This window comes from Euleptes europaea, chromosome 14 (assembly GCF_029931775.1).
Source record: "Euleptes europaea isolate rEulEur1 chromosome 14, rEulEur1.hap1, whole genome shotgun sequence".
NCBI classification, from domain to species: Eukaryota; Metazoa; Chordata; class Lepidosauria; order Squamata; family Sphaerodactylidae; genus Euleptes; species Euleptes europaea.
The window spans coordinates 38,942,486-38,965,149 of record NC_079325.1 but is presented as its reverse complement, the minus strand read 5'-3'; the positions used below and the strand labels follow the sequence as shown (position 1 = coordinate 38,965,149).

Below are 22,664 nucleotides of genomic sequence, written 5' to 3'. Positions count from 1 at the left end.
CCCTCCAAAGCATAATTTAAAATAATACAAAGAAAGTCTGGACTATGGCTCCTTAGAAGGTACAGGTGATATTCTCATTGCCCAAGGAAACACAGCATTTGGGGATAGGGAAGCAAGTGCAATAGTGGTCAAAACACATGAAAGGAAAGGGCATTCGTGCCCTCAGAGTTGTAATACACAGCTACAAACTGCTTGCCCATCTGCCTGGCCCCAGTGGCTTCATCGGGACTACAAGTGACTCCGCTCTGCAGTCTACTTAAACTAGTGATTAATTGATCAAGTCATAGTTCGTTTCTTGGCCAGCTGTTGTGTATAAAAAGGCCCATTCCAATAAAAGAAACTAACCAATAAACAGTTCGATTTCTATCTGTCATATTGCTGGTTAAAACACAGGAGCCCTACCGGGGGAAAAGTAGTGGTAACATTAGAAGCCATCTAAAATGTGGCCCATATTTTCAAAATAACCACATCCATCATGTACAGGATGAATTTATATATCAGGCAATCCTACAGCCACTCCTTTGCAATTTTGGCATGTATGCATACCGGGGCTTTATTGCCTCTTTTCTAGACAACTAGGTAGTTTGTGGAATAAAGCAGCAGTGTCATCCCAGTTAGATTTTATATTACACTTCAATTAATGTACTGCTGATGCAGCAATGGCTTTTGCAGGGCAAAGAACATAACTATTCCTTGCTTGTGGCATTTGTAAACATATACAATTTGCAGAAATCGTCCTGGCTTTAAAAAACTAAAAGGGGGCACAGCACCAGGACTGGATACAAGGGCCTCAGGATTCGATTACAATAGCACTTTGGGAGGGATTATTCCTGTGGCTTCGGAGGGGCCCTGCAGTCAGGAGGGGATGCAGTCTGCATCTTGATCTCTTGCTCTATCTCCTAAAATTCCATGTGGTGCATGCCACTTGATGCCAACCCCCTTCCAAGCTCCTTCTTGCTCTCCCATTGCAGGGAACAGGGAGACGCATGGTTCATGCCTGGTCTTCTTTAAGCCACCGCAGGAGCTGAGGCACGTAGTATGTAATGATGATATCAGCCCCTGGAATGAAAAAGAACACCCGATAAAAAAATCTGTTTATTGCAGACCAGAGATGCTTGTAGGTACAGCGTTGTGTTAGGTAGCTGGACCACGACCAGAGAGCCCAGGGTTGAAACCCCAGCTGTGTCATAAGGTTCTCACTTTCTAACCTACCTCACAGGGTCATTTTGTGAAGATAGGAGGAGATTTATGCATGCAGCCTTGAGTTCCCCCAAAGAAGTGTGAAATAAAAATGTAATCAGTAGGGTTCAGGGCAAGGGATTGAACCTGGAACTTTCTACGTTCCAAGTGTATGCTCTATTGTTAGGCTATTGCAACTCTATGCCGCTCCTGAAGTCTCAACATTTATTTACATACAATATCCCCTGGCTTAAATGTCTTTTGTGAGCCTCCCAATTTCTTGATTTTTATTTGCAAAAGTCTGGTATCCGTTTAATTTTCTGCCCTTTTCAAATTTTTCTCTCTCCTCCAACAACTGTTCTTTTTAACGTAAGTTGTCTTACACCAAATCAGATCATTGTTCCATCTAGTTCTTTAGAATGATACATATAATACATGTACATTCCCTGAGTTGTAGCCCATCCTTCTTCTAATGGTTTTACACTGCATGTTTAATCATAAAATGTCTGCAGGAAGAACTCCTGTCTTTTCAGTAACTGTATAGAGCTGTTTTCATGTAGGTGGTGAATCAAAACTATTGACGTGGAAAACACATGTGCACATCAGAAGGAGTGCTTCAAGATTCAGTGCCTGTGTCTGCAATGTCAGCAACCCAGGAGGCACTGGGCACTCTGACCCACACAAGAACACTCTCTTGACATCAGGGGTCCTCATAGCACTTCTGGGCCCCTCTGATCTTCTGTTCTCTCACCTGCTCGTCTGAACCCTGCCATGGCCTCCAGAACTGCAGTCTTCAGGTTAAAGGCCCCAGCTTGTGCTCCGTGCCACAACATGGCAAACTCCCCTGAGACGTGGTAAACAGCCAGTGGGTGGGAGGGATGCTGGAAAAGAAGCACACATACAGCTCCATCAAGATGCTGCCAAGGCCAGAATGCCTTAGTCCACCCAAGATTATGGACAAACTGGTGTAGGCAAAGTCTGCCAACGCCACCCCTCATAATTCTGGAGAGGAAGCAGGGGACTTACTTTATCCTTGACTTCCCGCACAAGGTCTAGATAGGGCATCCCTGGCTTTACCATAAGCATATCTGCTCCTTCTCGCACATCCCGGTCCTGAGGTGGGGTGGAAAACAAAGGAAAGATGTTGGTTGAAAAATCTTTAAAGCATAGCACGCATGATAGTTGAAGTCTTCCTGTTGCCCTAGGCAGCTAACAGGAAGGGAGCCCACAGCAGAGAAAAGCTTCCTGGTTTCTGTACTTGTCTTCTTCCATGCACGTGTGCACACATGTCCCAGTAAGTCATTTGGCTTACCAAACCTGCCCTCCCCCCCAACTTACTGTCTTTTAGGGATGGAGCCAGCGTGGTGTAGTGGTTAAGAGTGGTGGTTTGGAGCAGTGGAGTCTGATCTGGAGAACTGGGTTTGATTCCCCACTCCTCCACATGAGTGGTGTAGGCTAATCTGGTGAACTGGGTTTGTTTCCCCACTCCTATACACGAAGTCAACGGTGTGACCTTGGGCTATATACAGCTCTCTCAGCCCCACCTACCTCACAGGGGGTCTGTTGTGGGGAGGGGAAGGGAAGGTGATTCTAAGCCAGTTTGATTCTTCCTTAAGTGGTAGAGAAAGTTGGCATATAAAAACAACTCTTCTTCTTCAAGGGACACATTTTGTAAGAGGTTTGGTTTCTTCTTGCCTCTTCTTCCTTTGGGTCACGACGTATTGCCCACAGACAGGAGGATGGATGACATGACTTCTACCTTTTGCTTTTGTCCCCTCAAGGTAATAGTAAAGGGACATGAGACGCTGTCCTACACCTGAGAAACTATGGCCCCCTTGGAAATTCTCCTAGGCCATAGCTAAAGCCCCTTCTCATAAGACAAGATTTCTTTGTAGTAGTAATTACAGTCCAGCAAGGCAAGACATGGGAACAGCCTCTTAAATGGTCAGCTACAGTTAGTAAAAATCACCGTCAGGTGACCTGGCAGAGAAGAGCTGTTTATTCAGTGTACCTTTCTCACGGGGAAGGGGCTTTTGGACTGTTTCTGTGCATAATGTGGTCTTTTAAAACAGGGCAAATTGCCATATTGTGACAATGCTGGTTTGTGCTAAACCCAGTCATGAACTAACTTGGACGGCAGAGGGGGAGAAATAGAGGAAGTGGGGAGAATGCCTGAACGGTGTCAGTGGCGATACTTGAGTTTCTTTAATTGGAAATAGCAGGGATTGAACTTGGGACCTTGCCACGTGTAGTTCATGTGCTCTGCCATTAGGGGGCTCCCACTTAGAGTTAGCAAAGGCCTGATTGTTGTTCCCACCTCAGTACCTTGTCACCCCCAAAATGGTATGTTCTCAACAAGCAGGGACACAAGTAGGAAAAAACTCAGCACAATCTCTAGTGGGCAACTCCCTGAGAATCAAGCTCAGCCTTGATCTCCAATCCCAAGCAAAGTAATTCCACTAAGAGGATCTCCAATTTAGAATAGAATAGAATCACAGAGTTGGAAGGGACTACCAGGGTCATCTAGTCCAACCCCTTGCACAATGCAGGGAATTCACAACTACCTCCCCCACACCCTCAGTGACCCCTACTCCATGCCCAGAAGATGGCCAAGATGCCCTCCCCTCTCATGATCTGCCCACGGTCACAGAATCAGCATTGCTGACAGATGGCCATCTAGCCTCTGCTTAAAAACCTCCAGGGAAAGAGAGCTCACCACGTCCCGAGGTAATTTCTGTTGCAAGAGGGCCAGGGCAGCAGATTCTCACAGCCCCCTCCCCAGCACAGAGCCCCTGAGAATAATGAACCAAAGACTTCCCAGCGGAATGCTTTTATGTGGTGCCCGGTATGGCAGCAGCTAAAGCTTTGAGAGAAGAGGACAAGGATGGAGTTCGAGGCATCTCTTTCAAGGCCAAGTGGAATATTGGGTTCACCCAGGAGGAATCAAGATGGGGTGACTCACCACGGCTCGCACAGCCAATCCTCGGGCGCCTGGAGGAAGCTGGTAGCATCGTCTGTCTCCAAAGGCGGGTTTGGACAAGGCTGCATCTCTACAGGGGAAGGGGGAGAAAATCAGGGAAGAATTAAGGATATTTCACATGAACACATGAAGCTGCCTTGTACTGAATCAGACCCTTGGTCCATCGGATCAGTATTGTCTACTCAGACTGGCAGGGTCTCAGGTAGAGGTCTTTCACATCACCTACTTGCCTAGTCCCTTTAACTGGAGATGCTGGGGATTGAACCTGGGACCGTCTGCATGCCAAGCAGCTGCTCTACCACTGAGCCACAGCCCTCCCCAAATTTCCCCACATAGTCCCACAAAGGGAGGCCTTTCAAGAAAAAACAGCTTAACTTTGGCAAGTGGGGGTAGGGTTGCTAGTCTGCTGTATTCATTCAAATAGATGCCTTAATTAATGGTTTTATCCTTTCACTGTGAACTTATGGAAAGGGAAGAATAGATCTTTGTAAACACACAAAGCAAGGACCTGGAAAGTTCAAGTAAAATCTCCAATGGGCTTTCCAAAAGCGATTCTTCAGCACCAATCTCTGCCCACACTTTGCTATCATCATTATTTATCTCTACAATATCTAAGTTTATAGTATTTTGCAGAATAAAAAAAATGAGTTCTACTGTCCTGAGAAGCGGTCTAAAATTTGATATAGAGGGGAGGGGGAGATGGGCCGAAAACGTTCAGGTCCGGTGCTCAGCTTAGAGAACATCAGTGAACAATTAAACAAGGGTTACAATATTAACCCAGCTTTCTAGGACAAACAGAAACCCTCCTGTTCAGAAGTCAGAAATGGACTCTAAGGCCCAACAGAGTCTCACCTAAAAGGGCCGTAGAAGCAGGAAGCAAACTTGGCACTGTAGCTCATGACCGAAACCTGTAGACGAAACAGAAAGATCAGGGTGTGCTAGGGGCTTAGTTGGAGGCTTCCCAACACACCCTCAGTGCAGGCTCTTGAAAACCCCAACCAGTTGTTTCAAGAGCCTAATCATGCTCTGGAACCCTTATCAGTACCCCCCATTAAGCTACCACAACCCTGAACAAAGAGAAAATTGACTGAAGTTTCAATGCTACTGAACAGCCTGGAGAAGTTAGGTCCCTACAGAGTATGACTTGCAGGCAGGAACGCAGTATTTCAGGTCAAGCTGACATAAAAAGAATTATACTCTGCAGTCGTGTTGAGTCAAAAGCACACATACTCACAGCCGCCATCCTTTGTAAATAAAATTTGTTGCAGGGCTGGGGCATGGCACACAAATATGGTGTGGGGCTCAAGTAGCACCTAGGGGTGCTCTTATTGCAAACTCTTTCTGTGGCCTCATTGCTCACCTTGTTGCCCATGTCGTTGGCGATCAGGGCCTCCTTTATTGCTCGGATGCGTCCGTCCATCATATCCGAGGGGGCCACAATGTGGCATCCTGGAAGAATAAGAAACACAAAGGAGACAAGAGGTTCCAGGTAACACTGAAGAGATGCAATTAATACCTTGATCGCAGTCAGTTTATCACACATTCTATGTTGAATTGCAGGGGTGGTAAGCTGACTTGCATGATTCCTAGTTTCTGGATATCGATATAAACCTCTTATAGAGGTTCATACAATTATGCGTAGTTTCTTGGCTTTTCAGCAACATTAGTTCAGGCTTTGGGTCTATAAAATCATAGGAGCTTCTCTCTCTGGGAACTTGAGGTCATGCTGACTGCAGTTTTATACAGCATGATAAGGAAGAGATGGGAGTCTGACACAAATGCCGGTGAAGTCATGGAGCCTGGAAGTTTCAAGGGCAGGAACCAGGAGGGAGTTTTGACTACACATTCCTTCTCTTTAGCACAAGGACCCCTGGGTGAGGAAAGGTGGCTTGCTTAACTGGGCCTACATGCAGCTGCAGAGTACATGGTCTCATGCTAGCAACACACCTGACTGGTTAAGGTCACCTGGTTAGCCTCTGTTATTTTATTCTTGCTATTCACTGCTCTTATCTCTGCACATTCCTTTAACAAACCTTATCATATTTTGTGGTGTTCTTGGGTTCCGGGGCTCCCATCTGAATCCAGTGAATGAGCTCTTTATTGGCTACAGCTACCACATTAAGTGTTTAGCAGAACTCAGCTTGCAAGGGTCCCACCTAGCAGGGCTGACCTTGTTTAACACCCGGTAAGGCTAGAGACTCTGTCCTGTGTCCTCTTGGCTGAAGGGTTAGTTAAAGGGACTGGTGGTGGCTAGTTACCCTGGGCTCGTGAGGATTCAACCCCCAGCCTTTTGCTGTTTGGTTTTGCCTAACTTGTCATCTACAAAGAATAACTTTGACACTTTTCCCTGCAATATTTAATTAACTTGTGGAATTCACTATCACATGCAGGATTAGAGAAATTCAAGGAGGTCAGGTCCCATCAATGGCTACTAGCCATGATGGCTAAATGGAACCTCTTTGTTCAGAGGCAGTGTAACTTCGGATGCCAGTTACTCAGGTGCCAAGTACAGGGTGAGGCGTTGACCTCTGTGCCCTGTTTCCAGGTCATCCTGGGCATCTAGTTGGCCATTATTGGCAACGGGATTCTGTGCCACTTGGAACTTGGGCCTGCTCCACTGGGGCATTCCTTATGATGCTTATAGCATACAACAATATTTCTCTCTATATATAATAAACTGAAATGGAATGGATTCAACACTCACCTGCCTTGGCATAGGCCAGTGCCACCTCTGCCAGTCTCTGGCAGCTGGCCTCATTCTGGAGGGTGCCATCCTCCCGAAGGATGCCTGAAAGGCAAGGTCAACTAATTAAACAACTGTCAGCGTCCAGTCCCAGATACGATGAGAAGAGGCCTCATTCTCCACCTGCTCCCACTTCCCCACTGCTTTAGTCAGGCTTGTGAGAACCAAGCTCAAGAACCAGTCAAGCCTTTTATTATAGAAGCAATATCCCAGGCTGCTACCACACCCATTTCACCTTACATCAAAAACAAAAACCTGGTTTCTAGCCTTTAAGGCTGGAATGAATGCGGAAAAAAGGAACACAGGAGACAGGAAGGTGTAGGAAACCCTGATCAGTATTCCCAACGGACAGAAAACAGCACATGTGCTCTCTGTGTATGTCATATGCAATAAGGAACATTTGCCTTGCCATTCCATTGACCCGCGAGAAAAATATTGATACTGTTTTTATTGTAAATTTATATTACTCCTGATTAGATCTGTTCTTTTTTTGGTCAAATGACCGTAAAATAAATGATTGATTGACCCACAAGAAAATGTATACAAGGTTGCAGAATTTTCTCGCTGCAGATAGGACATTTATTATTATTGATTTGTATTTTTACCGTGCCTTTCAACAACAACAAAATTGGTTCTCAAAGCAAGTAAAAATGAATGCAAACTATCAACTATAGTTTTAGTGAGATTTCATTCCAGACACAAAGCCAAAGGATACCAAAGCCACTGTCTCTTCCCCTTCTGGCCTCATCTAGTTCAGCATACAACCCAAACAGTGTCTTGGCCCTACGAACAGAGGGCAGACAGAACTAGCGCCCCATGGCACTTACCACAATGTCCGTGAGACGTGTACGGGCACAGGCAGACATCACAGGCGATCAGCAGCTCCGGGAATTCAGTCCGGATCGTCTTCACAGCCTGGATTGCCGGTGTGTCCTTTGAGTCGGCAGCAGAGCCTCGTTCATCCTGCCGGGAAGGAGGCAGGATATGAGTAAACCGGTATGCCGTGTAGCCTAACTAGGGGAACTGGGTCATAGCTAAATGGCAGAACACAGGCTATGCGTGCAGAAGGTCCCAGATTCATACTGCAGCCGCCATCACCCCTCCAGTCTCTTTTCGCACCTTGGCTGCTTTAGTTGGGACTCCAAATATCAGAACGCACTTCAGACCATCAGCCACCAGGGGGCGCAGCATCTCCTCCAGCTTGTTGACGCCATACCTGGGGGCGGGAGATCAGATCAGCATGCAAAGAGTTAGGATCTTCTTCACACAGAGAGGCAGTAATGGAGCAAAGCTGGGCGTGAAAGATTCCTGCTTCTTAAGCAGTAGAAAAGAGCAAGAGTCCAGTACCCCCTTAAAGGTAAAGGTCCCCTGTGCAAGCACCAGGTCATTCCTGACCCATGGGGTGACGTCACATCCCGACGTTTCCAAGGCAGACTTTGTTTACGGGGTGGTTTGCCAGTGCCTTCCCCAGTCATCTTCCCTTTACCCCCAGCAAGCTGGGTACTCATTTGACCAACCTCCATAGGATGGAAGGCTGAGTCAACCTTGAGCCGGCTACCTGAAACCAACTTCTGTCGGGATTGAACTCAGGTCGTGAGCAGAGCTTGGACTGCAGTACTGCAGCTTACCACTCTGTGCCACGGTATGAGCTTTCGTGAGCCACAGCTCTTCTTCAGATACAGCTAGAATGTGAGTCCAACTATCAAACATGGACTCACATTCTAGCTGTATCTGAAGAAGTGAGCTGTAGCTCACACAAGCTCATACCATGCCAGAAATTGTGTTAGTATTTAAGGGGCTACTGGACTGGTGCTGCTATTGACAGACTATCATGGCTACCCATCGTGATCTGCTTCTTAAGCAGTTACACTAGGGCATGGGGAACAAGTCATAAACAGCAGGTTGCATCATTTAGTGACCTTAGGAAAGCTGTTCACAGCCCTGCCTCAACCTTTGTTTTCACGGAACTCACCTGGTCTTACCTGCCCCAGTCAGTGCATCTTGCAAATGGTTTCGGGGGGATGTTCTCAGGCAATCAGTTCATGCATGGTTCTGGCCAGATGTACTGGGTTTTAACGCCTCACCATAGATAGTCTTAAACTATATTTGACACCCTCCTATAGTCTTAAACTATATTTGCCACCCTCCTATTGCAGGGCAAAATCTGTACCACCAGCCTCAAATTCCTTAAGGAGCCCTGAGAAGCTCCCAAGAAATCCCAGAGCTCCCTGTAGTAGAGTTCGAAAACCAAGGCCCTACCTCTCAGGATTGTCATGGGATTATACTTTGTAAACCATATTCCGTAAAGCACCATGCATATTGATGGTTTTATATAAATAATAATAATGAGATATGTGCAAGAAATTATATAATTTTTTCTATTAAAAGTTAGCAGGGACTTGGTGGGGGGGGGGGAGGGCCAGGTCGCTCCTGTCTTCCTTTAATCCAAGTCCAGGCCAGGCTCCGTTGCTGCTAAGATCATCCCCAAAGCTTTCAGGCCAACATCAATTTGGGTTCAGCCACAGCTGAGGCCGAACCTCCAAGCAGCTTTGAGCTCCCCACACAGCCAGGGTGGATTAGGGAAGGGTGAGTTTTATCTGTTGTCAAATGTGCAGGCCCATTCCTTGGGACGAACCTTATCTCTCGACTTTCATTTGCAGCCAGCAACAAAAGAGCCTTTATCTTCGGGAGGCAGAGCCAAACCCACCGCCCTCTTGGAGATAGCATTAGCTCTACTCTTGAAGAAGCCTTTCTCTCTCAAGCCCCAGAGACCATCCCCCATGCAAGTCCAGGGCACAGGCAGGCAATAACATTTCCACATTCCTTTCTTCCTCCACATCACTGGGGGGGGAAAACAATGCCACCTGGCTGCAATCTAGCTTCAGAAAGAAATACATTTCCAACCAGATTTCCAACCAGGAAGAACTGCCCCACTAACCAATACTCTCTCCTGTGAGTCATAAGGGGGTCCTCATCAAACCTTTTTCACCCCCAAGCAATGCTCCCCAGGCCCACCCCATCTTGATTCACACATTACCCAAGGGGTTTGGTGGTGGTGGAAAGTGCTGTGAAGGCCCGGCTGACGTATGGCGACCCCGTAGGGTTTTCAAGGCAAAAGACATTCGGAGGTGGTTTGCCATTGCCTGCCTCCGCCTGGGCTGAGAGGATTCTGAGAGAACTGTGACTGGTTCTCCCCCAGCAGGCTTCACGTGGAGGAGTGGGGAATCGAACCCGGTTCACTAGATTAGAGTCCCCCGCTCTAAACCACTACGCCATATTGCTTTCCCTGCAGCTGTATTTCACATTCCTTCGTTTAATACATGAGGACATGATATGGGAGGGGCAGATTACGTGGGAAGTCCCTGTGTCAATGTTGCCGGCACCAACTTGGGATAGGAGTGAGTTAGCACATAAGCCAGCCAAAGAGATAGGTTTGTTTTGCAGCCAGCTGGGAAGAATCAGCTAGGAGCTGATGCTGCTTTCAGAGCTCAAACCTGGGGTGGAGGCAAGAACAGGAATACTTTACTGGGGCCTGAGTCTCCAGGGGCACTTGTTCCAAACTAGCAGTAGAAAAGAGCAAGAGTCCAGCAGCACCTTAAAGACTAACAAAATTTCTAGCAGGGTGTAAGCTTTTGTGAGCCACTGCTCACTTCTTAGTGAGTGAGCTGTGGCTCACAAAAGTTCACACCCTGCCAGAAATTTTGTTAAGCCTTAAGAAGAAGAAAAAGAAGAGTTTTTATATGCCGACTTTCTCTACCACTTAAGGGAGACTCAAACCGGTTTTCAATCACCTTTTCCCTCCCCACAACAGACACCCTGTGAGGTAGGTGAGGCTGAGAGAGTGTGACTAGCCCATGGTCACCCAGCTGGCTTCGAGTGTAGGAGTGGGGAAACAAATCCAGTTCACCAGATTAGCCTCCGCTGCTCATGGGGAGGAGCGGGGAATCAAACCCGGTTCTTCAGATCAGACTCCACTGCTCCAAACCACCGTTCTTAACCACTACACCACACTGGCTCTGCTGGACTCTTGCTCTTTTCTACTGCTAGTGACGGACTAACACAGCTACCCATTGTGATCTTGGTCCAAACTGCACCCTGGTAACATGGCTGAGGTGTTGTAGCTAATGCTGTAAAAAAAAACCCATCCATTCATTCAAACTGCCACCCTTATCACCACACAGGATATTTCAAAAATTAAACAGATCTTTCTTTCATAGTTCATGAGATTGTATTATGGGATGGCAGCAGGGCACGTGTTTCAAGTTTGTGCCATGCCCAGAAAAATGATGCCTTGGCTGTTTTGTAGACGGGCACTGTGTGTCTCGATGCCCGTCAAGTGCCCCTGCCCCATGTGTACATCTGGTAAACAAACAGGTTTGACAGAAAAATGTCCTCAAACCTCATGACCATTTCCAAGCCTTCTTCCTCCAAAACTTCCTGCAAGCCGGGAGCCCCAGAACAACCGGAGCCACGTGGGATGCATCTACTGGGAATCCACATGCCCATGAAAAGAGGCCTTGAGTTACTTACCGGGCCTGGCCAGGCAGGCTGGGAATGGGCTCCACGGCATCAGGGCTGTCCCTGAAAAGGTTAAACAAGTGACAAAGACGAACAGTTTAGAGGCGCCTGGTACGGCCTGTGCTCTTGGCTCAGGCTGAAAGCAAGTCAGGGAAGCGGAAAAGTTTGGCAGCCTTCAGCACCGCCAGAGAAAGTCGTTTTGCAGCTATCTCACACAACACAGCAACGGCCAGGTGCCTTGGGGAGCAGGAAGGGGCTGCACAGGCAGGATGTGACATGAGCTCTGGCCACAGTGCTTCTCTCTCAAGGAAGCAGAGCCAAGAGGTTCCCCCTTCAGTCTGAATGATTCCTGCTGATGGTAAACTGAAGGACTTCTGACCCCTTCAGTGACAGCAACCAGCAGGCTACTTACAGCAACTCAGGTGCTTTGCTCCTCTGAAAAAGCAGGTGCTGCCTACTTCAATACCTCTCACTAGAGACACACCTCGTTTTATTGCACCTCACAGATATTGCGTTTTCAAGTAAGTCTACTAGGGCCATTTTCCCACAAGCATTGTGCTCACTCCGTGTCTCTGTGTCACATGCTGGTACTTCTTCCATCATTTCAAACTTTTTCATTATCATTACAGTACATTGCTTTTTAGACATAATACTACTGCACACTTAATAGACTACAGTATAGTGCAAACGCAACTTTTACATGCACCGGGAAACATTTTTTTTTGGTGCGTCTCACTTTATTGCGGTATTTGCTGAACCCACAATATCTCCAATGTATGCTTGAACAAGGCAGTAGTACGGTTTGGTGTGCAGCAAACCCAACATCTGAGTTCTAGTTGAACCGTCGTTCTGTAGTAGCTAACCAGACAGTCCCTCGTTCAAATTTAATCTCTGCCATGAATTGGCTTGATGGCCAAAGCCGCTCTCTCTGACCCCCTAATCCCGCCCCCATCTGCAATAAGGGGATGATAATACTGGCCTAACTTAATCGGCTGCTGTATGAATTACAAGATAACGTATGCAGAGCCCTATGTTAAGAGTATACATTCCCCTCCTTCCATGAACTCACTTGTGCATCTGACTTACGTGACAAAGATGGGGTAGATGAGATTGGTGGCATCAAAAGCAGTGGCCGACGTCTGCCACGAGCGAAGCACGGGGTGGAAATAGCCACTGTGCAAGAGAGACTCCAGCTGCATTGTAAGATCTCACCAGCAGGGTTCAGGGTGAAGAGATTCTGAAATACACAAACAGCCACCAAGCACAGCGGCTTTAGAATCACAGAGTTGGAAGGGACCACCAGGGTCATCTTAGTCCAACCCCCTGCACAGTGCAGGAAATTCACAACAACCTCCCCCACACACCCCCAGTGACCCCTACTCCATGCCAGAAGATGGCCAAGATGCCCTCCCTCTCATGATCTGCCTAAGATTGTAAAATCAGCACTGCTGACAGATGGCCATCTAGCCTCTGTTTAAAAACCTCCAGGGAAGGAGCACTTACCACTTCCAGAGGAAGTCTGTTCCACTGAGGAACCGCTCTAACTGTTAGAAAATTCTTCCTAATGTCTAGACGGAAACTCTTTTGATTTAATTTCAACCCGTTTGTTTCTGGCTTTAATTTGGAACATGTTCCTAGGCACTCATGTGCAGTCCTGGGCTTCACTGTTGCCCTCAGAACAAACACCTAGGAGTATTCATTCAGTGCACCTTTCACTTTAGAAATTCGTCATATCTTGCTTTCCAGGTAGAATTGGAGAGGGAAAAGAGAGAAGCTGGCGCAGGGCTCACGCACGCAGCTAATCTGTCACAGATCAAATGCCACTTTTGCATCTCCACCTTCTTACCCCAGGGCACATCATGTGTTTAACTGCAACTAGTTTGCACAACGGGCATATACTTTCAACCGCAAGACACGGAATGCTGAGTAATTAACTGTGCAAGCCTAAAAAAAATGCTCTCCTGTGAGTAAGCCCCACTGAATAGACCCCAGTAGGATTCGGAGTAGACCTGCTCCCAAAGCCATGAAGACGCAACCTCTCGCTTTGTTAACACGCAATCCACGAAAAGGTTAACCATTGCAGAGAGCTACGGTTATTACCCAGCATGTGAACGCAAGTCTTAAGCCTCAACAAAGCGAGTAAATCCCTCGGAATCCAGGAAGGCCTACTTCCAAGTCAAGGTGCCTAAAATCCGGTTTGTAACAATACAATGCTGCGGCACTCACAAGCCCGGCTTCATTCGGGGGGCAGGCGAGATCCGGAACCACCAAGCCGCCGGTCCCCACTCCCCAAGAAGCTACCAGGAACGCCCCCAACACACTCCTCCGCCAACTTTGCCCCCAGTGAGCCTATCATTGACCCCTCGCGAGCTGGGCTCGATGCCGATCAGGTGGGGGGGATTTGGGGCCACCCATGATGATTAGGCCTAGCCCTGGCTCAGCGTGATATCTGAATTAAGCCAGCTGTTCTGGATGGCAGAGAATGGGCTTTCTGAGCAAGCTTAAGCCCTCCCTTTTTCTAAAAGATTTAACGCTAGCCAGATGTGTGTGAAGAACACCTGGAAACAGCGAAGGGTTAGATAAGAAGATTAGAGTCAGGTGTCTTTTGTCCTATATTCATGGTTTAATGATTGCATAGACTGATAACTTGTTTAAGATAATCAATATAAGAATACTAACGTTGAGAATTACGACGTCAGTAATATATAGAGGTGAGACAAGGAAATATAACACTATAACATGAACACCATAACAGGAAAATGAGAACTTACTAACAGATAAAGAAAATACATGAATTATGGAAAGATATGTAACCAAACTGAAATAATGTGTGAGATATATACAACAGCCTTTCCCACGCTGTAAAAGTCTACAGGAATTGCTACATACACTGCAAATGGGAGGGCCGGGGCGCTCCCATTTGCAGTGGCACCGGCCAGAGAGGTGCAAGATGCAACGGGGGAAGAGAAACACGCTCGGGACCAAGGTCGCCGTCCAGGCGCGGACCTCGCCCCCCACCCACGGCAAACCAGCATTGACCGCGCGTCTTTCCGGAAACTCGGCAATTTTTAAAAATTGCTTTTTATACAATTTTCAAATATATATTTCTTATTCTACATACATTGTTTGTATAACGTACTTTTCTCATTCCCTTCCATCCCCCTCCCTAGCCCCACTCCTTCTCCTTATAATTTTTAGCCTTTTAACCCCAGCCGCGGGCACAAAGTCTGGATCTTCCACCGAATGTCTTTTCTTCCTTCTGCATTGATACTGATATGGTAAACCAGAGGTTCGTGGGGGAAACAGAGACCTGAACTGTTATTTCAAGAAAAGAGTTTATTCTGGCAGCTGCTGACTCGGAGGCCCTAATGGGCGGAAATCTCTGAGTCCCGATTATACTGGGGGGGGGGGAGATATTGATCCAGATTCAAGTTATGACGATACATCAACAAGTTATGCATAGCTGATTGTATTACAGACAGAAAGGCGACTCAGGACAGTTTCACCCAGTTTCTCCCTAGCATTGTTTATCGTTCACTCTGACACTCCATGACTCTTAACCCACTTACTTAAAGCACACAGAGAGCAGCAAGCCTGCATCTAGGTAGACATCCCTTCCCCCAGCTTCCCTAGCAGTCTCGATGCCAATTATTACCGGGAGATCTTTTGGGCCACTGTTACAATACATGGGAGGTTTCGCCTGGGATTTGCCGTCATCAAGGTGCACATTTTCCAGATCCGCATTCTCAAAACTCAAAGGCCATTTATTCATAAACGGTTTTGCATTGGATTTGTCACTCTCTAGATCACTGGTTCCCAACCAGGGGTCCGTGGACCCCCAGGGGTCCGCGAGAACTAAATTAAGGTCCGCGAAACAAAGTTATAAACCCATAATAAATTAATATTTTCAATTAAAAGTTCTCTATTATAAAAATATAATTCATATATTTCAAATTCAAATATAATTCAAATATAATATACATTCAAATATTATTCTAAGTTTAATGTTTAACTAACAGTTATGATTAAAGTTTATTTTCAAATTCTCAGAATTTTTATTTTGAACCTTGGGGTCCCTGCACCGAACAAAAAAGTCCTAGTGGTCCCTGGTCAAAAAAAGGTTGGGAACCACTGCTCTAGATGCACATTTTCCCCATCTGAATTCTTAAAACTCTGCACGGGGGCTTATTGTTGAGTTTTGAGAATATGGATGGGGGGAGGGAAGTGCATCTAAAGAGTGGCAAATCCAATGCAAAACCTTCCTTGAATAAATGGCCAAAAAGAACTCCCCCATGCACCGTTTGGAGAATTCAGGTGGGGAAAATGTGCATCTGCACAGCGGCCAAAATCCAAGGCGAGACCTCCCGTGCATCAATGGCCCGGGAGCCTCACCAACGCGCTCAAGGGGACCCGACCCACCCCGCAAGCCGGCTCACCCGCTGCTAGGAACTCGTCCTTGCGCACAGAGGGCCGTCCGCGCGTGGAAAGGAGGAACACAAGCGGTTTTCCCAGCAACCCCTGCGATCCCTCCCCTTATTTGCATGGCCCCGCCCCGTCCCGCGAGCCGCTCGGCGCCAGGCTTGCCCCGCGGGGGCTTTGCTCGGTTGTTGGCGCGCAGCTCCTGGCACCGTCGCCGGGCTCGCGACATCCTGCGATTCAGATCACGGCGGTTGGTTTTGTCAGGAGGACCCTCTGACCTGGAAGACCTCCTCCTGAATTTCTTGCTGGATACGCTAAGTCAACGATGAGAAAAACGCACTCTGCACGTTCTCGGGGGCCACAATTATCTGCTGGTTAATTTCAGGTCTGCGGATGGGATCGGTGCTTGTTTTTTTTGTTTTGTTTTTTAAATATAATTGTTGTTTTGTTTTGTTTTTTTAATATATTTTTATTAATTTTTTAAAGTAAAATATATATAAAAACATCACAAATTATAAATCACATAACTAAAAAACAAAACAAAAATACAAAGATACAAAAAATACAAATAACGAGCACTTATAGTTTTACATTTTTCTTATATGTTATTATTGAATAAACGGTTAGGCTAGCAAGTTGTTTCACGCAGCAGCTCACTAGTTGTCCTGGAAGGCTAACAAATACATGCAAGGCCTCCCTTTCATGCTGCTTCCCACCACTCATGTTCCACATCTCTGCTCAACAGGGCTGTGTTACAGCCAGATTTGTACAGTGGGTTTCAACTGAGCACTGAGGAAGGCCAAAATGTGTCCGGCGTGTGGTTACAGCATATCAACCTTAGGAAATGCCATTGTGCTGTTTTAACTATTTTAAAAAATAACTTTTATCTTGATGTAGAGCCTTAAAAAAATATTTTCACTATCATTTTATTTATCCCACCCAACCTTGGGTACCCAACCTGTTTTTTAGGATGGGTTTCATTCCCCCCCCCCCACCTCCATTCTTATTCTTTCTCAGTTTAACCTACCTCGCAGGATTGTTCTTGTGAGAATAAAATGGAGGAGAGCAAAACAATGTTGTACGCCTGTTCAGGTCTCTGTTGGGGAGAAAATCAAAATGTGGGAAACTTGCAAAATCTGACTTGGCAAAAATACAAGTCTTGCTTCATAAGTTGCAGAATGATGGCGTACACGATAAGAAATATCCGCTGTGTTTTCTACAAGGCAAGTGCAGCGTTAAGTTGATCCAACCGCACGGCACCCAGCCCAGGATGTGGAAATCTTGCCTCTCCTATACTGGGACCAGGACTTGGTTGGAAGGCACGAGCTAGCAGCCTCGCTGAAGTGAAGCAGGTCGGAGCTGATCAGTACCTAGATTAGAGAATTCCTGGGAATCTCCCCATGTACACCATCTTGTTGCATGATGCGAGATAATACATAATTTAAAAATCATGTTTCCGGACTCTTTAGATGCACTCCTGAGCTCTTCTCCCTATAGTCTGATAAGTACTGCTGGCCCATTGTGCCAACTCCTACTCTCTGGAATTAAGAAATTTTGGTTCTCGGAGTCATATTCAAGCCAAGTTGATGCAAATCTATTTTATTGCAGCATCTAATTGCTCCATCTAGATCAGTATTATCATGTCCAGCTGGCTTCAGCTCTCTGGCAGAGAAAGTCCTTGAGATTCTTCTACCTGGAGATGCCAGGGATTGAACTGGGACTTTCTGTGCACAGAACAGGCACTCTACCCCATAGTCATTTGGGGCTAGGCTGTGCAATCAAGTTAGCTGCTTCTAAAACCTTTATATATAGTTGGATGGTACAGTGTAAATTTATACTCAACATGGTTGAGATGCGGTTTCTCACATCTATTTAGTGTGTGTGTGTGTGTTAAGTGCCGTTAAGTTGCTTCTGACTATGAATCAATGTACTCAGAAAAAGCGAGCAAACCACTCTCATTTGCCATGCTGTATTTTGACATTTCAAGGCCAAAATTCTCAACAAAAGAAAAAAATGGCCACCAAAGTATGCGAACAGCTGTAAATGGAAGGTGATAATAGCACATTTTTGTTCTAATATTAACACATTAACATAATGGAAAACAGGTTTTTTGAAGCAAAAAGTGTTTGAATGACATCTTAGGTGAAAATATTTGAAAAAAATTGGTTGCAATTAGAATAATTTTTAAAAGCAATTTTTGTCTACAGATATACTAACTGTTCAAATAAAATTGTTAGCTTTTAGCATACCAAATTCTGTGGAAAAGTTTGTTTGCAAACTGTACATTTTGTAGTGTTAAGAAAAAAAAATACAATACAAGGATGTTCTGGTTCCCTCCATAAACATAAACTTTCTGAAGATCCTGAGATAACATATTGATAGTTTCTGAAGATATTTGGATAAAAAGTGGCATTTTGGAACTACAGAAAAAGCCATGCCTGGTAAAGGGAGTACGTGCTCTTAAACTAACCCTGCAAGTTATGTTGCAATTACAGTTTCCTCAACTATGTCATCTAGCTACAGAAGCAGGATTAAGGCATCAAGAATGAATGAATGCATTAGACAGGCGGAGCCACAAGATTATGATGCTCTAGTTCAGGGGTCCCCAACATAGTGCCCACCAACACCTTTCCTGGCGCCTGCCAAATGTTTTTAGAATATGCGTGGGGCCGGATGAGGCTTTTGTAAGCAGGGCTTCTGATTGGTCACTGGATCAGCTGTGAACATTTCTTAAAAGTTGCTTTGGCAGCAGCTGCCACCATAGTACAAGGATCTTCACTGCATTACTGAAGGTAAGCTGTGTGTAAGCAAGAAAATACTTAACAATACGTTCATTTAAAAAGGCATTCTTATTAAGCAGAGTTTCTGCCTGAAATGATGAAGAGTTACTATTAGAATTATGCATGATCTCACTCCCAGACAGTTTATGGGTGGCCTCTGCCTCCTGCAGCAGCCATTATGGAGTTGTGTCCACAACACAATGTCAAAATTCCAAAGGTACCCACAAGCTGGAAAAGGTTGGGGACCCAGGGTCTAGTTTGTACAAAGACAGGTTGAGTATCTCTTATCCGGACATCTCTATCCAGACTGATCTGAAAACTGGACCTTTTGATCCAGCAGGCAGGCGTTACTCACAGGCCTTCAGCAGTGCTATTGATGGTTCAATGTACACAAAATAATTAAAAATATTGTATAAAATTACCGTACATTCAGGCTATGTGTATAAAGTATATATAAAACATAAATGAATTTCACTTTTTAGATTTGGGTCTCATCCCAAAGACATTTCATTATGCATATGCAAAAATTTCAAAATATTCCAAAATATGGAAAAGTCCAAAATACAAACCACTTCTGGTCCCAAGCAGTCCAGATAAGGGATACTCAACCTGTATTTCATAATTGTATAGCTGCATTATATTCAGAATGGAGACAATACTTTCAATACTGGTGGTGGTACATGAATATGGTAGATGTACAAAAAAGGATACACATGCAAAACAAGGAACCTAACATGCACCACCACCCCATACCAAAGGGAAGAGTACGTATGCCATATATGCCAGCTCTATAGTGGCAGAAAACTACTCCATCCCCAGTGGATGGGGAGAGATTAGCTCAGACTCATCATTCCTTTGCTGGGAACACTGTGATAACAGATTAACACCTTTACCTACAAGGTAAGAAAACCTATTCTCCTGCAGACAACCTGACTCAAGCCTCTCCTAACCTTGCAGTTCATAAACTTGAGACTTAGAAACATTGCCTTAGTTTTGTGGTCCTTTTAATGACACCGCTTTAGAAGAAAAGCGTCAGTTTAACTCTCCACATTTTGGAGAGTTCATGGCAGAAATCAGTAGCAACAAATCTGAATCAGGAAGAGGCATCAGGAGAATGAGAGCTGTGAGGGAAGATGGCCACAGTAGGGATACACTGCACATGAAGGGCAAGAGGAGAAGACCCAAACAGCATCTCCAGACAAAAAGAGAAGGCACAGCTGGAGCATATGCAAAGTGGAGTGAGACAAGCCAAGGTGGGCTGCTCTTTGAGTAAAAGCCCCACCTATTCCACAACCTGAGCATTTAATACCCCATATCTGACCCCAACTGGCCAGAGATGCACCAAAGCACCATTGAGTTCAGACACCATTAACAAAGCTGACTTGTTTAATGTCTGTTTCTCCCAGTTTAGGAGGGGATATCTTTGTGCTTCATCCCGAACACCCAGTCTTTTACATTAATAAGCCATCCAGATAAAGGAAGGAAGCTCCCTTTTCTTCAACATCACTGGCACTTTGTTCCAAAACAGGTTTTGCCCCAAGCAGCTGTAGTCTGAGACTTTTGTTGGGGCTTCCCAAATATGGCAAAGGGCCTTACGGACCAGCAGGGCAGTCTACTGCAAAATGTGAGGCAGCAGCATTCCTCCCACATGCAAATGATGCCTGGCCTTGGCAGTCTGTCACCGAGCTGCTCAGTTATCCACTTCCTCCTCTTCATTTTGTTCCTCCTCTTCCATCCTTTCGTCCTCATCTTCATTCTCATCATCCCGGTTCTTATCTGGATCCTCAGAATCTTCCTTCTTGTCTTTGTCTTTCTTTTTTAGCTCCACTGCTCCTTTTTTGCCTTTCTGATCACGCCTGTAAGCTAGAAGAAGAGTTGGTTTTTATACTCCGCTTTTCTCTACCATAAGGAGTCTCAAAGCAGCTTACAGTTGCCTTCCCTTCCCCCACAACAACAGGCACCTTGCGAGGTAGGTGGGGCTCAGAGAGTTCTGTGAAAACTGTGGCTAGCCCAAGGTTACCCAGCAGGCTTCATGTGGAGGAGTGGGGAATCAAACCTGGTTCTCCAGATTAGAGTCCGACACTCTTAACCACTACACCATGCTGGCTAGAAGAGCAAATGCACCAATGTTAGAAGCAACCCCATGTTAAGGAGAATCCATTTTCAGCAAATAAGAGTAAAAGGACAATGGGACAAGTTTCATGCTACCTTCCAAAGATTCCTTCAGAGGGGCAACAAATCGCTGGAACTCCATTTCCTCCATGGCTGAGAGGACATCTGTGGCATTCAGGGTTTTCCTCTTCCCCTTCATTGCAAAGTTATTGGCACTAAATAAGAGAGGTTACAAGAGAAGAGCAAAGTGCTAACAATTCATCATTCACAGGCACAGGATTTTTTTTAGAAATCTTTCTAAGAATAGTGCTTAACAGTTCTTTGTAAACAAGATCTAAATTATTGTCGAAGGCTTTCACGGTCAGAGTTCATCAGCTCTTGTTGGCTATCCGGGCTGTGTGACCGTGGTCTTGGTATTTTCTTTCCTGACGTTTCGCCAGCAGCTGCGGCAGGCATCTTCAGAGGAGTAACACTGAAGGACAGTGTCTCAGTGTCAAGTGTGTAGGAAGACACTGACACTGAGAGACACTGTCCTTCAGTGTTACTCCCCTGAAGATGCCTGCCACAGCTGCTGGTGAAACGTCAGGAAAGAAAATTCCAAGACCACGGTTACACAGCCTTGGTGTCTAAGCTTTGTTAGTATTTTGCAGATTGAACTAACAAGACTAAGTTTATATAACAGTATCAACAGTTGCATTAGACACAATCCTTGTGCATAATGGATCTACCAAGGTTAGTACTCTGACTGGTAGCAGCTCTCCAGGGTCTCAAGTCTTTCTCATAAGTTACTGCCTGATCCTTTAAACAGGAAATGCCAAGGATTGAAAGTGGGACTTCCTGCATGCAAAGCAACAGCTCTGCCACAGAGCCCACTGGCAAACAAAATTTGGGAAAAACAGCCGAAATAGTAATTTAGTTCCGCTTCAGGTAAACTAGTCATACATCCATACTTCTGCACCTTGAGAGAAGTAGCACTCACCATGATGTGGCATACAGCACAAACACACTGGCAGCTCGAGAAATAGCACTCCGGGCTTCTTTGGAAATGTTAACTCCATCAGGAAGCTGGGGGGGACGACAGAGGAGACCAAAGAGATGTTTCTTTGTTTGCAAAATACAGTTTACAGCCAAGAGATACCAAGGCAGAATTTAATTGTTCGGGTGTCCTGGGTGGTGGTATCCTTTGTTTCAGCTGCCTGCCCAGCTCGCAAGCAAACTGATACTTTCTAAACACTTGGTTACTGTGGGGAGCAGGACACTGGACTAAATGGACCATTGGTCTGATCCAGCTGGGTTCTCAGATTCCAAACACCCCTTACTCACCGCTTCCTTGATGATGCGAGTTATGACAGCATTGGGCAAGTTCAGGTCTTCAGGCCGTTCAGCCATTGTGGACAATGGGAGAAAGACAAGAGGGTGCTGGGGAAAGATGAAAATATAAAGGACTATGCTTCTAGCCCATTTACAGAAGCAAGTGTGATGCAGTGCTTAGAGCACCAGATTATGACACCTGGGTTCAAACCCCCACTCAACCAGAAAGCTCAGCTCATAACCTGGAGATAGTTACTTTCTCATCCTAACCTACTTCTCTAGCTTTTTGTAAAAATAAAATGGGGGAAGAGAGAGCCACATCATAACCCAGGATGCAATGGAGGAAGGGCATGATAAAATGTAACAGACAACTCCTACATCAATATATGAAATACAAATCAGCTATTGTCCTCTGCAGTGAGGAATCTCTCACTGCCCTTGAAATATTTGATTTTTAACCTTAACAAGAGACTTAGAGAAAATAATCCCTAGCAAAAACCTTAAGGGAGGATTGGGTCGTAGCTCAATCCCTTTCATCTCCAGGGAAAGGATGTCAGAAAAGCCCTTCCTAGGAACCTATGTAAACAATCATGACCTAGATGGACCAACAGTCTGACTGTAT

General features: G+C 45.7%; 2 protein-coding genes across 2 annotated transcripts; both read right to left on the bottom strand.

Moving 5' to 3' along the window:
• Positions 1 to 930: 930 nt before the first annotated feature.
• ALAD (aminolevulinate dehydratase) lies at positions 931 to 15,854 on the bottom strand. The gene is made up of 12 exons (XM_056860537.1): positions 15,843 to 15,854; positions 12,507 to 12,658; positions 11,433 to 11,483; positions 8,022 to 8,118; positions 7,730 to 7,865; positions 6,864 to 6,947; positions 5,520 to 5,608; positions 5,012 to 5,067; positions 4,142 to 4,229; positions 2,206 to 2,292; positions 1,931 to 2,060; positions 931 to 1,059 (listed from the first exon to the last, which is right to left on the bottom strand). Exons 2-12 carry the CDS (start codon positions 12,617 to 12,619, stop codon positions 992 to 994), a joined length of 999 nt encoding a protein of 332 aa, XP_056716515.1. The 5' UTR covers positions 12,620 to 12,658; positions 15,843 to 15,854; the 3' UTR covers positions 931 to 991.
• Positions 15,855 to 20,249: 4,395 nt separating this feature from the next.
• On the bottom strand, positions 20,250 to 22,140 carry POLE3 (DNA polymerase epsilon 3, accessory subunit). Its single transcript, XM_056860613.1, has 4 exons — positions 22,055 to 22,140; positions 21,711 to 21,796; positions 20,828 to 20,946; positions 20,250 to 20,482 (listed from the first exon to the last, which is right to left on the bottom strand). The coding sequence occupies exons 1-4, from the start codon at positions 22,118 to 22,120 to the stop codon at positions 20,310 to 20,312; spliced, it is 444 nt and encodes a 147-aa protein (XP_056716591.1). The 5' UTR covers positions 22,121 to 22,140; the 3' UTR covers positions 20,250 to 20,309.
• Between the last annotated feature and the right edge of the window lie 524 nt (positions 22,141 to 22,664).

Bases quoted from the DNA above. Each gene is read 5' to 3' on its own strand.
- ALAD (XM_056860537.1), bottom strand. From the start codon at position 12,619: ATGCAGCTGGAGTCTCTCTTGCACAGTGGCTATTTCCACCCCGTGCTT. The intron at 5,609-6,863 runs GTGAGTGTTGAA...TTATTCTTCCAG, and splicing joins ACTGGCCTATGCCAAGGCAG to GATGCCACATTGTGGCCCCC. The intron at 5,068-5,519 runs GTGAGCAATGAG...TTTCGTCTACAG, and splicing joins CCAACGACATGGGCAACAAG to GTTTCGGTCATGAGCTACAG.
- POLE3 (XM_056860613.1), bottom strand. From the start codon at position 22,120: ATGGCTGAACGGCCTGAAGACCTGAACTTGCCCAATGCTGTCATAACT. The intron at 20,947-21,710 runs GTGAGTGCTACT...TCTCTTATTTAG, and splicing joins GTGCTGTATGCCACATCATG to TGCCAATAACTTTGCAATGA. The intron at 20,483-20,827 runs GTAGCATGAAAC...CTCTTCTTCTAG, and splicing joins TCTGAAGGAATCTTTGGAAG to CTTACAGGCGTGATCAGAAA.